Source organism: Staurois parvus, unplaced genomic scaffold, assembly GCF_062004578.1.
Source record: "Staurois parvus isolate SC_StPar_1 unplaced genomic scaffold, SC_StPar_1.0 ptg000078l, whole genome shotgun sequence".
NCBI classification, from domain to species: Eukaryota; Metazoa; Chordata; class Amphibia; order Anura; family Ranidae; genus Staurois; species Staurois parvus.
This window is the reverse complement of record NW_028317874.1, coordinates 7,653,304-7,670,889: the sequence shown is the minus strand read 5'-3', so window position 1 is coordinate 7,670,889 and position 17,586 is coordinate 7,653,304. Positions and strand designations below refer to the sequence as shown.

Sequence of the window (17,586 nt, the reverse complement as noted above, 5' to 3'; positions counted from 1 at the left end):
TAGTTGCACAGTCAACGTTTGTCAAGCAGGGTGGTGTCGGCAGAGCCACCCATGGCTCGAATTTCAGCTGATTTATGGGTAAAATTCAAGCCATGAATGGCCCTGCCGACACCACTTAGCTCAATAAACTTCGACTGAGGAATTGAAGGAGCCAGGTGGAAAAAATCAGCTGCAGGTACTGTTTGAGTACTGGGAGTTCTGGCTATCAGAATACAATAGCTGGCAGCAGGAGATTTGTCCATCCACACTGTTTAGTGCAGATGAGGGAACCTGTAGATTTCTCTCCTTCAGCATGTTGGGCTAAATGAAAAAAGTCTTTAGGTATGTTGCCAGGTTAAATATAATGCTTAAAATAACAAATAATATCTTTAATTAGCCACAAAACTGGCAACTGCCATCCTTAAATTACCTACAATCGGTTATTTGGTTTGAGCAGGGGCGCACTGACCATTTGGAAACTCGGGCACTGCCCGAGGGCCCGGGGTCAGTAGGGGGCCCCATGAGAAGCCCCTGGTACCTTTTTCATAGGCTTTTTTGAGTTTGGGCAAGGACACAGGGGCCCCATGATCCCCTATTGCCCGGGGGCCCCATGAGTTGTCAGTCCACCCCTGGGTTTGAGTGACCATTTTTACAGCAGCACTGGTCGGCGGCATCAGGAATCCGCCAACACCCAAATTTGAAGCATTGAGGAAGCCTATGATACCCTATTTCTGCGAATTATTGTGCTGCAAAGATAAGTAGCATTTTAAACATGTCCTGCTTCTATTAACATCCACTTGGATTAAAATCACAGGTACCTTAGCTTCTTATAAACTGGAGATTCTGACCACTTATTTCCTAGAATTTTATAAAGGCAAGAGCTACAGGAGAAGATTATTAACAGTTGTGTCAGATGACAAGCAGTGGAGTCTTTGCAATGTGACTTTCTATACGTGTCGTGTTAAGAAATTGGATTAATTTAGGCACTGTTAAGTTCCTGCCAATAACATGATGATATTGCCATGCCGATGATAAAGAAATTACCTTCTACAGTACACAGATCCACCACAAGCTGGATATATCTACTAGTTAAATTAGTAAAAAAAAAATTAACAATTGCAAGTTGGAAGTATAAATTACAAGCTTCATAGCTTATCAACCTCCACACCATCCTTTTTTAACTTTGCACTTCAGTATCCAAGCTCATAGTCTGTATCCCAGACTAAGCGATGGGTGATGATGCCCATATCTGTTTTCCTCAATCTGGCAAACTTTCCCAATATAACAAAAACAAATGCTTTGAAGTAGTGTGCACTTATGTCTTGTTATTTTTAGATTCTCCTTTGTGTCACAGATTTTATGGATAAAATACTCCGTGTTATAGATTTTATAGCTAAACCTTATAAGTATGAACATACTAACAAAGCTTCAACCTTTCAAATTCTGGTGAGCTGATATTGGGATTTCCAGCAATAACAGGCATGATAGAGCAGGTATGAAAGAATAAGGCCTGTTGTAAATTAACTACACCTTTACAATACATTTAAAAAGTCAGGCACAAATTAGTGTGCAAAACCGGAGTACTGTAAAGCTGGGTATACATGGCTGGTTCAGTAGGAACTGGCTGAATTTCAATCTGTGTATATGCCTCTCTGCTCTACAGAAGTTAATTGTTAGACCAGCTTCTGTCAAATGGTTCTGCTGGAAAACAAACACTCGATCTTCAGCATCTGTAGCCAATGGCTGCAGAACTGATCGGTGTATTCTAACAGGGGGTACGTCCCTGCTGTCAGAATACAATAGCACAGTGGGGAAGATTTCTGCTTCCACATCACTTGTGCGGATGTGGGAAATCTGTGAGTTTTTTTTGTTCAACCCAGTGGTTAAATGGAAAAAAAACTTGAAGTGTATACCCAGCTTTAGGCTGTGTCCCCTTCCCACAAAGGCCCCTTTTATACAGAAATGTTGCACTGAATGCAAAAGGCTTTTTTTGCCATAACATGACATTACATTATCCCATGCATCCAGTCCATCCAATAGCCTGAATCTGTGTATATGTATTTATATAGCAGAGTGAGAACACAAACAAAAGTGCATCTGTCCGCACTTAACTTAAGTATCTCTGTTTGGTGAACTTGAAATGTTGTAAATGAAATTGACAATTCCCGTCTTTGCACACATGACTCAGACTATAGGAATGTCTGCAGTGAGAAGTAGAACAAAAAGTCACCCAGAAACTGTTGAAAAGGTTAGTAAAATTGATTAAGAGGAAACAGTAATAACTAAAATGAGGACAATGGAGTTACTTATCTCTGTCCCCTAAAACGTTTAGAGGGCAGAGCCATACAGCCATATATCGCAATCCCAGGTGAATATTATTCATTATGTTCAGTACTGACCTAGCTGACCAACACTAGGTTGAACAATAACTAAGGTGGGTGTCCTAGTGGCAACACAGCTAGTACCATTCAAGAGGCTTCACTTCTGACAAGTTTTGGAGTGGTCTGTTTTGTGACATCCTGAACACATGACCCAAAAATCACAGGTTTGTCTAATCAGGGAAGTGTCCACCACAAAATGAGAGGAAGCTATTTAGGGGAGTGCTATACACACTGAGGAAAAGACTGCAGAATTGGAATGACTGCAGTCTTCATCCATCATGAGTTGAGGGGCGGGTGGAATTTTGATGGTGAGAGGTAGAGTTCAGTTTTAAGGTGGAGCAGATCTGATGGGAATGTCACACTGGAAAAGCTGTCTTGGAAACAATGAATAGCCATTATGCTCCTATATGTATCACCTGTCTCATCAGCTCTTCTTGTCGCATTCTGATCCGTTCTCTTTCCATCTGGATCCTCTGAAGTCTAAGCTTCTGTTGCTGCTGCTGCTGGGCAGTGAGTGCATTGGGCAGATTGATCAGAGCTGCTTGATGACTTTGGGAGGGGTGAGTCTGTTGGGACATGGCTGGGCTAGAAGTCATCTGTTGCTGATGCTGGTGATTCATTACTAAGAAAAAGGAAGATGGGTAAGTCCAACAATAAAGTCCAAGAATAATGAAAAGTTTATAGAGATAACACAGTATTTTTATGTCAAGAAAACAACGGATAAATCAACATATAATAAATATTATTTTTGTAGTAAAGTATCTCATTGATCATGAAAGGTTCAACTAACCAAAATGCTGTACTTAACTCGTCAAATGGTATATGAACACAATCAGGTTATGTAGGTTTGGTAGATTCTATGAGAGTTTTATTATCCACCAACTCCAGGAGCCTGATAGCCTGCAATCTCCATTAGCCTGATAAAGGGGTCTGGCCCAGAGTTTGTGGACATGCCCTCCAAGATGGCCATAACATACCTGGTTCACATTCATGCAAACTGATGGTGTCATCCACCCTTGATGAAATCTCAGGATAGTGGATAATGTTTCCTGCCATAAATTCAAGTAAGGCCTGACAGCAGGAATTATTATTATTACAGGTACTTATATAGTGCTGTCAATGTATGCAGCACTTTACCTATATATTGTACATTCACATCAGTCCCTAACCCTCAAGGGGTGTACAATCTAAAATCCCTAACTCACATTCATACATATACTAGGGCCAATTTAGTCAGGATCCAATTAACCTACCAGCATGTCTTTGGAGTGTGGGAGGAAACCGGAGTATCTGGAGGAAACCCATGCAGGCACAGGGAGAATATGCAAACTCCAGGCAGGTGGTGCCATGGTTGGGATTCAAACCAACGACCCTGTGCTATTATAGTCCAAGAAACTCACGGGCTTCACCCAAAACTGTACCGTATAATTTAACAGTTCATGTCTGGCTAGGTGTCTGTCAAACAGCAACAGTTCCTGCATGACCAACGGTCCACATATTGGTTGTGTGTGTGTATATATATATATATATATATATATATATATATATATATATACACACAGTATATATAACAAAATAGACAATAATGAAGGTTTATTGGGTAAGATGGTCCAAAACATGACAAAGTGTTCTGGAAGTAAAGAACATGCTTATACAAAAGGTGTTCACATATTTCTAGAGCTATAGGACGCCTATGGAAAATAAACTACAATTTTACCAGGCTTGGTATGAAAGACAGTTATGTTAAATTAAAATGTAATGAACAGGATAAGGCAGCTAGGTAAAATTCCCTTGCCGTGATCAAATTATGTCTTGTTAGAATCAGTGTGGAAACACTACATGTGTCCCCAGGCCACCCACCCCTGATGCATACTAGTTGATCCTAGGCTAATCCCAGCCACATATTTCTCTTCTATTTGAAACTTTATCTTTGGGAGTGTCCAGATATTTAAACTACAGCATGGAGAGAAGAAGAAAAAAATTACAACATATGGAAAGTTCAAATATAGGGCATCCCTAATGAAACCTGTACTAAAAGAAACATGCAGGTTACCATTGCTGACCATGTCTTCTAAACAATTCTAGTTGCCTGGTTACCATACTGATCAAAGGGCTTCAGTTCATCCAGTCAATGACTTTAAACAAGCATACTAATCAGGTAGTCTGATTCAACCCTTGCTTAAATTGCTGCATGCTTGTTACAGATATGTGGCTTAACGTTTCAATAGTTGGGTACCCAGAGAAGTAGGTCAACATTGGAATTCTACATAATTCTCCTAGTAAAGGATTCCTTTAAAGTTTTTTTTTATTATTTTGGATAGAATAGAGAAAGGTTTAAACACCTGTCAAATTGTTAACATATTTGTCCCATTCTAGAGATTTCTCTTCACATCCTCTCCTAAAGAAACAGAAAAACCCCACCCCACCCCGTTCCCTCAAGACAGCCTTGGAACAAGTGTCCCAATTGGAAGACTTCCCCACTATTACTGTTCAGGTGAAACTTCAGATTTTCACTCACTTTCAGTTTTAGTGACAAAACCTATAGATATTAGGTGACCAAAGAACAACCCTGCCAGTTTCGGAACTTCTATGGTCACCATGTGATTTAAGCAGCCTACACCCCCACACAATAATTATCAAGGGTGGTGGTCAATCAGCTGTGTTGAATGTTTCCAATGGCATTCCTAAGATTTTTACCCTCAGCTACAATTACAGCAGGGAGTGCCTGCTGATGTCCAAACATGCCCTAATCTGTGAAAGTGGAACTCCAGCTAAATTTTATTTTTAATAGACTGGGGACAGGCTGGAACATCCGGTCATGGTGACTGCTGTCACTGGGACATCAAGTGGTTAGATTTTCCCCACTGGAAAACCAATCAGAAGTTGTAACTATTAATCATGTCACTAATAAAAATATTTTTTACTGCTGTGTGTGTCCCCATTAGAAAGACTTCTTTTCACTACTTATTTTGCTTGTCAGCTTAAGCTGGTCATTTGACCGGTCCTGCTGAATCAGTCAAAATTTGAGCTGTAGGTGGCTTTGTTGACACCACCCGTACTGAAAAATCCTAGCATAGCAGCTTTCTGAATACAATAGTCGTCAGTGGAGGTTCCTCCATTCTCCCTGTTTAGCATGGATGGAGTCTATTAGATTAGAAATCTATGCTTGTATGATTAGCATTAGCTAGGAAAGTAATAGAATTCAATATGAGATACAGGTAGCGGTAGAAATACGACTGATGTTATAACACTTACTCTATGTAAAAAAAAAAAGTATGGTTCATTCAACAACTATATCATGTATGAGTTTATATAATTATAACCCTCAAAGGAGAATAGGAAATTGTCATAAATAGGACATTTTGTTTTCCCTTTAGCAAATAATCCATCCACATTTATAAGTAACTACGCTTACATCTAATGAGAAGGCCATAGCCTAATGCCCTGTACACACTATCAGTTTTTTTTTTTCATTCAACCCCGCTCTGTTATTGTGTTTTGACATGGGGACTGCCACCCACAAGAACACACCGGTCAGTGCTCTCAGCCATTGGCTGAGAGTGTTGATTGGAAGCTGATCAGCAGATCTTTTTCAGTCATGCCCCTTCGACAGAAGCCGGATCAGCTGGGGGGCCGAATGTCAGCCTGTTTCTTTCTATTGAATCTGCCGATATTCGGCCCATATCTACGGGGCTTTAGAACAATGTAGTAGCAATGTAGAACTGGACAAAAACCTTTAATCAACTCCTGCTTTTGTTCCATCAAGTGTCATTTACTTTGACTTCTTTTTTCATTATATAATGATAAATGGGTCCAGCTGGCAGACAGGCCAGTATAAGGACATCCACAAATCAAACCAACTCAGGTGAGATCTCGGGACACAAGGGTCAGCGTGCTCTACTTATGTGTTAACTTGACATTAGTTTCATACAAATTATACCTGTGTCAGCAAGCTCTGAATTCAGCCATTGTTATCCCATTACCATGTGTTTGACTTTATTAAAAGTGTGTGTACACCCTAACAATGAACTTCTCTTTGTTCCGTTTTGATCTGCTAAACTCAGCTTGAAAACATTTTGTTATATCTGTTCGATACACACCAAAAATACCTATTGATTTTGCAAGAAATCTTGTGATAACTTCCTGAGCTTTCTGCTTGTACATAAGGAGGGGTTATGGAGATGAGGTCTGTGTTCTTTGTAATCAATCAGAAAAAAAATAGGCAGGGATGACACCACATGCTTAGGAAAAGCTGTTTAGGAAGGTCGGAACATGCTATATTTCTGGCACATCAATAGTTATTTTCTTTATTTGCAGCATGTTTACAGTGAGAAAACACGGGGAAGTATACATGTGTTCTAGAGATGCACTAAATATGTTTTTTTTTTGTTTGCTTTGACAAACGCTTAACTTATGCGGACTGTCCAATGTCAGGTGTCAGACAGTAGAGAGCCTGATGGAAAACACATGTCTGCGGCTTTATGGACGGCAAAATCCACCAGCTTCATATTTTTCACTGCAAATCAGAGAAGTTGGCCCCTTCTCTTCATCTAACCAGCCTCGCCAGTAAACGGAGACTTATGCTGAGCATATTTATGAGAAGCAGTGTTAGCTGGCCAACAAGATCAATGAAAACACTGGATTTTTTTTTCCTGCTTCGGTTGAACTTTGCTCCAAAAATCTGTAAGGTATTTAGAAAGTGGAAATCCAAAAGCCAGTAACCGTTTTACATATAAAACCAATGGTTGTGTCTGACCAACTAAAAAGGAATTCTCACGCAACTCAAAATAGCAGTGCATATTTCTGCAGGGCATAAATCCATATGGGATTATTTCAAAGGGTGGATGTTATAAGGGAAATGGAGTCTACCATGTCTGACCTGTTTAGAAAAATGCTAGTTGCCTGGCTGTGATCTTAATTCTATTGCTGTCATGTTGACCCTCTAAAGTTAGCTGTACATTGATTGAAATTCAGCCGGATCAGCAGAGACTCGGCAAAATTTCATCCATGTATTGGTAGGGAGATTGTACAGAAGCCATGTATTGGTAGGGAGATTGTACAGAAGTCGATCTAGCGATCAACTTCTGTACAACTGCCCTTTCGGATTTTCTCTGCTTGATCTGTGCTGCCGGCTATAACATATTCTAATGGCAGGGAAGTCTCTCTCTCTGCGGGAAGGATTGCCCCAACCAGAGTGAGTATGTGTATTGGGGAATCAAGTCAGATCTGCCACCACATTCTTTGTGCTATGGCCAGTGCAGTGACTCAAAAAATACTATATTCAACATGACAGCAAAGCAACTAGCATTTTCATAAGAAGGTCATAAATTAAAGGCACTGTCTTTCTTTTACTCCATTTTCTTTAAAGGAAAAATAAATTATAAAAAAAAAGAAGTTTTATGTATCTTCTGCTAAAAAAATGCTTCCCTTTGCTCCTAGCAAATTGTTTTAATAAAGTTGACTGTCTGCAGCAAAAGAGCGTGGCAGTGTACACTCCTAGCCCAATTCCAGCATCTGTATGATGGAAAGAACGGATCTGGGCCAATGAAACGCCTACATTTATACACAGGAAATACATCATCATTGGCCATCCAATGGCCAGGAAGAGCAATGGGAATCCTGAAGAAAACAAGGTGGCAGTGCTGGTGAATAGAGTGATGGGGACAGCAAATGACAGCTCAGATCTGTCAGTATTGCTATGTAATCCTGAATATATAAGCACAGAAGAACTTTGGTAGGTGTAATGCCCAACTGTATGCCACCTAATTTTTTTCTCTTCATTCTGTTTATTGATTTTCTGTATGCCACCTAATTTACTAAAACTCTGACACAGTGGATTTGATTTACTAAAGGCAAATAGCAAATGCACTCCAAGTACAGTTGGAAGTGCACTGAAAGTGCAGTTGCTCTAGATCTGAGGGGAACATGCAGGGAAAATAAAAAACAAAATTTTTCCTTGCAAATGATTGGATGAAAGAAATCAGGAGAGCATAATTTCAGAGCTTCCCCTCGGATATAAAGCAACTGCACTTGCAGTGCACAGCCTATTTGCCTTTAGTAAATCAAACCCTGTGTATCATAATTAATTGTAATGAGATCTGGCCACTTTAAGTAAAAATCACAATACAACTTCTAGACGTTATTAAGGATTTACAGTATTTATAGTAATGAGATTAGATCTATACTAGCTGTAAAAAGTGAACTATATACTTACCAAGAAAGAAGACATGAAAGCATTTAAAGACAGAAAACAGCCTGTTAGTTATATCAACATGTTCTCTACATGTCATGTAGTAATAACAGCTTATACACAATTATAAAATGATAATATCATTACCCCAGTGTTGTTATAATAACACAGTGAAATGAATGATCAGGCAGAAGGTAGACAAACAGTTTATCAGGCAGATAGAAAGACACAAAATAAGGCAGTTTTGTATTCATTATTACATTATTATTTTTTATGTAAGCAGTGTAAGTACTTGAATTCGACCGGGTTTCAGCTGCTTGTAATCTCCTGTACAGCAGGGCTCAGACTGAGAGAGAGAGAAGCGACACAAAAAGCCAGTCGTTTCTAATGCCATACTTAGGTGCTATTAAAGAGTATGCTGAATGGAGGGGAGAGCAAAGTGATGAGCTCATTAGTGTGCTACTTCTCCTTTCAGTGTTCAGTCACAGGCTGAGAGAGGGACAGGACCTTTAAGTGTTACCCAACTGCACGTCTCCTTCACAGTCAGTTAAGGCTGTGCTATGTGGCAGTGCTGTATAAATCTCAGTAATATACAGACAGAAATACAACTCCTACTAGTTAAAACTGATCCCATAGATGTATTTCATCTGTGTATTTGATTGTTTGCATGGAATTCACCTTTAAGACAACAATTTTGTATAGCTGTGTTTCTTCCTAAATATGTCTCTAAATTCTGACCTTCTATACCATAAAATACAATTAATAAAACAAGATATACAGTATGTCTGGGTAAACCTGGAAAACAACACTCTGTTTCATTGGGGAACTGGAGAAAGTACAGAGAAGGGCAAGCAAACTGACAAGAGGCATGGAGAAGCTTAGAATATAACTAAAAACTCCTGTAGTATGTCCGCAGTCTCTGGTCATCTCCTGTAGTATGTCCGCAGTCTCTGGTCATCTCCTGTACTATGTCCGCAGTCTCTGGTGGTCTCCTGTAGTATGTCCGCAGTCTCTGGTCATCTCCTGTAGTATGTCCGCAGTCTCTGGTGGTCTCCTGTAGTATGTCCGCAGTCTCTGGTCATCTCCCGTAGTATGTCTTCAGTCTCTGGTCATCTCCCGTAGTATGTCTTCAGTCTCTGGTCATCTTCTGTAATATGTCCGCAGACTCTGGTCATCTCCTGTAGTATGTCCGCAGTCTCTGGGCATCTCCTGTAGTATGTCCGCAGTCTCTGGTGGTCTCCTGTAGTATATCCGCAGTCTCTGGTCATCTCCTGTAGTATGTCCGCAGTCTCGGGTCATCTCCTGTAGTATGTCCGCAGTCTCTGGTCATCTCCCGTAGTATGTCTTCAGTCTCTGGTCATCTCCTGTAATATGTCCGCAGACTCTGGTCATCTCCTGTAGTATGCCTGCAGTCTCTGGGCATCTCCTGTACTGTGTCCGCAGTCTCTGGGCATCTCCTGTAGTATGTCCGCAGTCTCTGGTCATCTCCTGTAGTATGTCCGCAGTCTCGGGTCATCTCCTGTACTATGTCCGCAGTCTCTGGTCATCTCCTGTACTGTGTCCACAGTCTCTGGTCATCTCCTGTACTGTGTCCGCAGTCTCTGCTCATCTCCTGTAGTATGTCCGCAGTCTCTGGTCATCTCCTGTAGTATGTCCTCAGTCTCTGGTCATCTCCTGTAATATGTCCGCAGTCTCTGGTCATCTCCTGTAGTATGTCCGCAGTCTCTGGGCATCTCCTGTAGTATGTCCGCAGTCTCTGGGCATCTCCTGTAGTATGTCCGCAGTCTCTGGGCATCTCCTGTAGTATGTCCGCAGTCTCTGGTCATCTCCTGTAGTATGTCCGCAGTCTCTGGTCATCTCCTGTAGTATGTCCGCAGTCTCGGGTCATCTCCTGTACTATATCCGCAGTCTCTGGTCATCTCCTGTACTGTGTATGCAGTCTCTGGTCATCTCCTGTACTGTGTCTGCAGTCTCTGGTCATCTCCTGTAGTATGTCCGCAGTCTCTGCTCATCTCCTGTAGTATGTCCGCAGTCTCTGTTCATCTCCTGTAGTATGTCCTCAGTCTTTGGTCATCTCCTGTAATATGTCCGCAGTCTCTGGTCATCTCCTGTAGTATGTCCGCAGTCTCTGGTCATCTCATGTAGTATGTCCGCAGTCTCGGGTCATCTCCTGTACTATATCCGCAGTCTCTGGTCATCTCCTGTACTGTGTCTGCAGTCTCTGGTCATCTCCTGTACTATGTCCTCAGTCTCTGGTCATCACCTGTAGTATGTCCGCAGTCTCTGGTCATCTCCTGTAGTATGTCCACAGTCTCTGGTCATCTCTGTACTATGTCCGCAGTCACTGGTCATCTCCTGTAGTATGCCTGCAGTCTCTGGTCATCTCCTGTAGTATGTGTGCAGTCTCTGGGCATCTCCTGTAGTATGTCCGCAGTATCTGGTCATCTCCTGTAGTATGTCCGCAGTCTCTGGTCATCTCCTGTAGTATGTCCTCAGTCTCTGGTCATCTCCTGTAATATGTCCGCAGTCTCTGGTCATCTCCCGTAGTATGTCTTCAGTCTCTGGTCATCTTCTGTAATATGTCCGCAGACTCTGGTCATCTCCTGTAGTATGTCCGCAGTCTCTGGGCATCTCCTGTAGTATGTCCGCAGTCTCTGGTGGTCTCCTGTAGTATATCCGCAGTCTCTGGTCATCTCCTGTAGTATGTCCGCAGTCTCGGGTCATCTCCTGTAGTATGTCCGCAGTCTCTGGTCATCTCCCGTAGTATGTCTTCAGTCTCTGGTCATCTCCTGTAATATGTCCGCAGACTCTGGTCATCTCCTGTAGTATGCCTGCAGTCTCTGGGCATCTCCTGTACTGTGTCCGCAGTCTCTGGGCATCTCCTGTAGTATGTCCGCAGTCTCTGGTCATCTCCTGTAGTATGTCCGCAGTCTCGGGTCATCTCCTGTACTATGTCCGCAGTCTCTGGTCATCTCCTGTACTGTGTCCACAGTCTCTGGTCATCTCCTGTACTGTGTCCGCAGTCTCTGCTCATCTCCTGTAGTATGTCCGCAGTCTCTGGTCATCTCCTGTAGTATGTCCTCAGTCTCTGGTCATCTCCTGTAATATGTCCGCAGTCTCTGGTCATCTCCTGTAGTATGTCCGCAGTCTCTGGGCATCTCCTGTAGTATGTCCGCAGTCTCTGGGCATCTCCTGTAGTATGTCCGCAGTCTCTGGGCATCTCCTGTAGTATGTCCGCAGTCTCTGGTCATCTCCTGTAGTATGTCCGCAGTCTCTGGTCATCTCCTGTAGTATGTCCGCAGTCTCGGGTCATCTCCTGTACTATATCCGCAGTCTCTGGTCATCTCCTGTACTGTGTATGCAGTCTCTGGTCATCTCCTGTACTGTGTCTGCAGTCTCTGGTCATCTCCTGTAGTATGTCCGCAGTCTCTGCTCATCTCCTGTAGTATGTCCGCAGTCTCTGTTCATCTCCTGTAGTATGTCCTCAGTCTTTGGTCATCTCCTGTAATATGTCCGCAGTCTCTGGTCATCTCCTGTAGTATGTCCGCAGTCTCTGGTCATCTCATGTAGTATGTCCGCAGTCTCGGGTCATCTCCTGTACTATATCCGCAGTCTCTGGTCATCTCCTGTACTGTGTCTGCAGTCTCTGGTCATCTCCTGTACTATGTCCTCAGTCTCTGGTCATCACCTGTAGTATGTCCGCAGTCTCTGGTCATCTCCTGTAGTATGTCCACAGTCTCTGGTCATCTCTGTACTATGTCCGCAGTCACTGGTCATCTCCTGTAGTATGCCTGCAGTCTCTGGTCATCTCCTGTAGTATGTGTGCAGTCTCTGGGCATCTCCTGTAGTATGTCCGCAGTATCTGGTCATCTCCTGTAGTATGTCCACAGTCTCTGGTCTTCTCCTGTTGTATGTCCGCAGTCTCTGGTCATCTGCTGTAGTATGTCCGCAGTCTCGGGTCATCTCCTGTAGTATGTCCGCAGTCTCTGGTCATCTCATGTAGTATGTCCACAGTCTCTGGTCTTCTCCTGTTGTATGTCCGCAGTCTCTGGTCATCTCCTGTAGTATGTCCGCAGTCTTGGGTCATCTCCTGTACCGTGTCTGCAGTCTCTGGTCATCTCCTGTACTAAGTCCTCAGTCTCTGGTCATCACCTGTAGTATGTCCGCAGTCTCTGCTCATCTCCTGTACTATGTCTGCAGTCTCTGGTCATCTCCTGTACCGTGTCTGCAGTCTCTGGTCATCTCCTGTACTAAGTCCTCAGTCTCTGGTCATCACCTGTAGTATGTCCGCAGTCTCTGGTCATCTCCTGTACTATGTCTGCAGTCCATTGGTTCAGAATATTTTTTTTCTTGTTTTCCTCCTCTAAAACCTAGGTGCATCTTATGGAGCGAAAAATACGGTATATGTCACATATATAATTTTTTTTCTAAATATACTGAAAATATATTTCTCTTCCATGTGGGTATGTATGACTGTTCAATCCCCCCATAAAGGGGCATCTGCTAGCTTTGTTAATGAGCAATTCACACAAGATTTTCTGTTCTCCGTTTAACACACTTTTCTGTATTACTACATATTATCTGGAGATGTGACTTCATTTGTCTTTTTAAGTACATCCTGGAAAATGTCTTGTGTACCCCTCTACTGTCTGATATATTTGTATGCCCATGTCTCACGTTTATGTTTGCTGTTTAATATTTCAAAACTCAATAAATCTTTTGTGAAATAAACCTTTTTATATTTGTTTAGGATAGAATGATGAGGGACTAGCAACTGTGTTAAGTTTTTACTACTTGTATATAACTATTAAATGAGAGTGCAAATTAAATGTCCAATTAAACATCCAAGAGCCCAAAGACAAAATTCCTAAACCCTGATGAGGTGCGAATCTGTTTGGGATTTTTATGCTATGAAACAATGTTACCATAAAAAAACTTTGGGATTTTGGACATTTATTTGGCGCTCTCATTGGATTGTATATAATCTCAACTCTGTTTTTAAGGGGTGTCCCTATATGAAGAGTGCTGCCAAACTGAGACAAAGTACTCCTAGATTGTAAGCTCCGAGGAGCAGGGCCCTCCTATCCCTCTTGTATTGAACTGTATTGTTGCTGTATTGTCTCCCGTTATATTATAAAGCCCTGAGCAAACTGTTGGCGCTATATAAATCCTGTATTATAATAATAATAATACCCAGTTTTAATTCAATTGACATTCAAAATTCTAGCATCTTGTTTTTATTTTTGTTTGAAGTTTTTATTTCTATCTTTGTCCCCATTGGCGTGATACATCATCTCTATCAATCTTAGTAATCATTGTCAATGGAATTGAAAGCAATGTAAAAATCCAAAAACTTGAGTTATCACCAGAACAGGAAATGTACTGTAGATACTTGCTGTGATGACATCTACAAAGAGAGGATTTCCTTTACTTTGGAGAGATTTTCTCTCACTTCCTGTAGTGTCTACAGGGGTAGGTTTTGAGGAATGCCTAGTATAAAAATACATATCACGGTCTTTTTGAGATCTTTTATGGTTAAGAGCATCGAATAAAGCCAGTGTGTTTTTGGAGAAAGGCCTTCCCCTTCCTCGGGGCTTGAGCAGTGGATGTTTTTAGACGTACATCAAGAGGCAATAGAAGACCTATTTTAGGGCATGATAAAGACTGCCAAATCTTAAGGGTGTTATTATCTGCTGACAGTTTATAGTGTGTACGGGACAGGAAATGAAGAGAAATCTCTCCAATGGGTCAAAGACAGCAACATAACTGGGGTTTTAACCATTCCCTGCTATTCCTTGCTAGGGACTGTTTCTGAAAAGAAGTTACCAGTCCCACCTACCTGCTGTGGAGGGCCTCACTCTGTGCATTTTATAGTTAATTCAAGGCTCCATGCACACTGGGCATTTTGATAATGCTGGTAACGTTAGCTGTGTAAAGTCACATTAAAAACAAGAGTTTTTCAGCTTTGTTAAGCGTTTTTGCATTAGCATTTAGCAGAGTTTTGCGTTTTTTAGCATTTTTAGTGTTTTTTTTTACAAAAAATAATTTTTTTGGTCAAAAAAACATCCCAAAACACCAGTTTGCCACATTTGTTTAGCGTTTTTACAGCTAAAAAACTCCTCTAGAAACCCACTAGTCCTGGGTTTTTTTTTTTCAGCCAAAAAATTTCCCTGCCAAAAAACCTTGAACACAGTCTATGTGTGCATGGACACATAGGACAACATGCTGGGGAGTTTACTGGCTGTACAAAAAAACCATCAAAAGCCAAAAACAGCAGCTGTAAAAATGTCCAGTGTGCATGAGAACTAAGGAGAATAAAGGTGGAACAGAGATTTCAAGGTAGGGTGAAGCCAGAGGTCAGTTCAACCCACCACCCCCCATTAATGAAATATTAATTAGTACTGTTTGAGATGACCTTTTAATTTGCTCTGCCCACAGTAACATATAATCCAATTTGTGCTTGATTGTATGCTATGGGATACTAAAGTGGAACTTCAGACAAATATTACAAAAATCAGTCCAATTATGTATTGACTAAAAAAGTCATTAAACATTGGTTGTATAAGTGCCCAAAGTCCAAGTTCATATTATCACCTCATAATCCCTGCAAGGTCTGCTCACTTACAACAATGTGTTGTGCAAGCTTCTAAGGTGGCTGATGATGTGCCCATACACTCTACATATGTAATGTAGCAAGCAAAGTCTAATCTAAATTGGCAAGATGTTGTGGAAAGGATGTTTTAAAAGGTGGAAAACAAAAAAATTTGATTTTCCATCATCATTTAGTGATCTGTGAAGCCAACACAACTGTTATTTCATGATATCCTCTCAAAACAATAGGACATTCCCCTCCTCCTCTCAACAGGATATGGAAAAGTCTGGAGCATGTGTTTATAACTTTCAGGAGCGATTACTGAAACTTCTCATTGTTTTGAGGTTTCCGGACTCTTTCATTTTCATAAAAGAGCTACATTTATAGGTTGAGACTTGGACACATTTTTTATAAATATATATTCTTTTCTTAGTTAATATTATAACATTTCTTAAATTCCAAAATTACATAACAACTACGTGAACAGACTGAGCATACATACAGAGCCAGCTTAAACTAAAAGGAAAGGCCAACAAAAACTCACTTGTTAAATGTTTTTATCCCCTAGCTCTGATCCACCCTGTATACATTTTCTAATAAATCACTTCCTAAATACTGTTTTCTTTAAAGTGTTCCTATGTGGTCAGGTGACCACAAAGCTCCAGTTCACTCGCTCATTCTCCTCCGCCTCTGTTCCTGGTGAGAGGAAAATCTACTGGCCAACAACGCTCCAACAACCCTGGGAGATGAGCTTTGGATGATGGCTGGATGCAGTTTTGTATTTAGGTTTTGTGCTGCCCTAGGCAACACAAAAATCGTCTGCCCCTACGGACATGGGCCAACAACCCCTCCCCCCCTTCCCCCTCCCACGGAGAGAGCCTGACACTGACCAACAACACCCCTGCTCCCCACCCGGGAGAGCCTTCCACTACCCCCCCTCCAACGATAGAGAGCGAGACACTCATCTTCACACCTCTAGACATCCCCAGGAACGAGAGCCAGGCTCAACATACACCATCAAGCAGCTCACAGCCTCTCTCGGATCCCACCTGGTTTCCATGGCGCGCGTATCCCTTCTTCCATCCCTTCGTCCGGAGGTGGGGGGTAGAGGTGCTGCCCCCCCTGAAAAATGCTGCCTTAGTCAAATGCCCTGTTTGCCTTGTGGTAAATACGCCCCTGGCTGGATGGTGCCTTGGCTACAGGGGATAAGGCACAGTTGTCAGAACCTCTAAAGCACAGAGCAGCTTTGTGGTCTTGTGACCACTTAAAAAAAAAAACTAAAAAAAAAAATAGCAATTTTTTTTAGAAAATGTATACAGGAAAAATTGGAGCAAGGGGGAGTAACATTTATCTGGTGAGTGAATGTGATGTCTTTTCTTCTAGTTTGGGGGTCAGGTAACCACTTCCCAAAGCTCTGAACGTCCACCAGCCCTCATTATCATTAAAAGGATTTCCCTTCCTCTTTGTATTGTGTTTTGCAGAGTTCCAGCTACAATATACAATGATTTTATAATTTATCAATGAAAATTTGTAATGTACATACTTAGGATTTCTCTCTTGGACTACATTTTGTAATGACTTTAGCTCTGTTTTAAAGTAAAAAAACGGAAGGCTAACTTCACAATTGTGTTTTTTCCTTTGTTTCCACACAGTGATCCTGCCAGTAGCCCACTCCCTTCCCTAGCAACATAACACTCTCTCACTGTACTATATACATGCAGGAGCAGCGCTGTGACCTTAGACTGCTTGCTCCTGATTAGGACTACAGAATGCTTCCCTCTCCATATCCCCATAAAAATAGGGGGAGGTATTCAATATCTGAAATGGCTATTTCTGACAATGGGGACCTAGGTGTAATGGCATTTGTATGCCAGATTCTTCTCTTCATAAGCCAGCAAGCAAGAGTTATCACATTTTGCATTACTACACAGCCACATTTTTAGGAAGACATCAGTTAGTCTAGTACTGCAGCCATTGGCTCAGAAGGCACCAAATATATCAGAGCACATTGCACAGTCACGTTGACTCATGATTGTTTTCCAGAATTAACATCATCTAATTTTGAACAGATGGAACTTGGAATAAACACTCTGTGTTTTGGAAAAAAAAAGACACGAGCGGCTTACACTAAAAACAAGCAAACAAATGGAAAGAAAGCAGGTCTTGCGGCTCGGGGTAAACTATTTGAAGATTAAGCGATATCTCCCCTGAGGTTTTTATTTGCTCACAGTCATGTTAGGATGTGGTGTTGCTTAGTCACTTTTTATCAAAATAATATGAAAGTGTTTATAAGTGCTTTTGTATACTCAAACAAAGCCAAAATATGGTGCAAGCCAAGGGGAGCAGAATGTACAAAGAGCACTAAATTTTCCATGTTATAAGAATTTCAACAAGAAAAACATATGTTCTTGATTAAATGTAGAAATGGACCATCAGTCTCGGAT

At 41.6% G+C, this 17,586-nt stretch overlaps 1 protein-coding gene across 1 annotated transcript in view; it reads right to left on the bottom strand.

Annotated features, from left to right (window-relative positions):
• LOC149469240 (WW domain-containing transcription regulator protein 1-like) overlaps window positions 1–17,586 on the bottom strand; it is a 108,441-nt gene that overhangs the window by 16,575 nt on the left and 74,280 nt on the right. Inside the window, exon 3 of the mRNA XM_089669516.1 lies at window positions 2,777–2,982. Within this exon, the coding sequence (XP_089525642.1) occupies window positions 2,777–2,982 (206 nt within the window). The remainder of the gene's footprint in view (window positions 1–2,776; window positions 2,983–17,586) is intronic.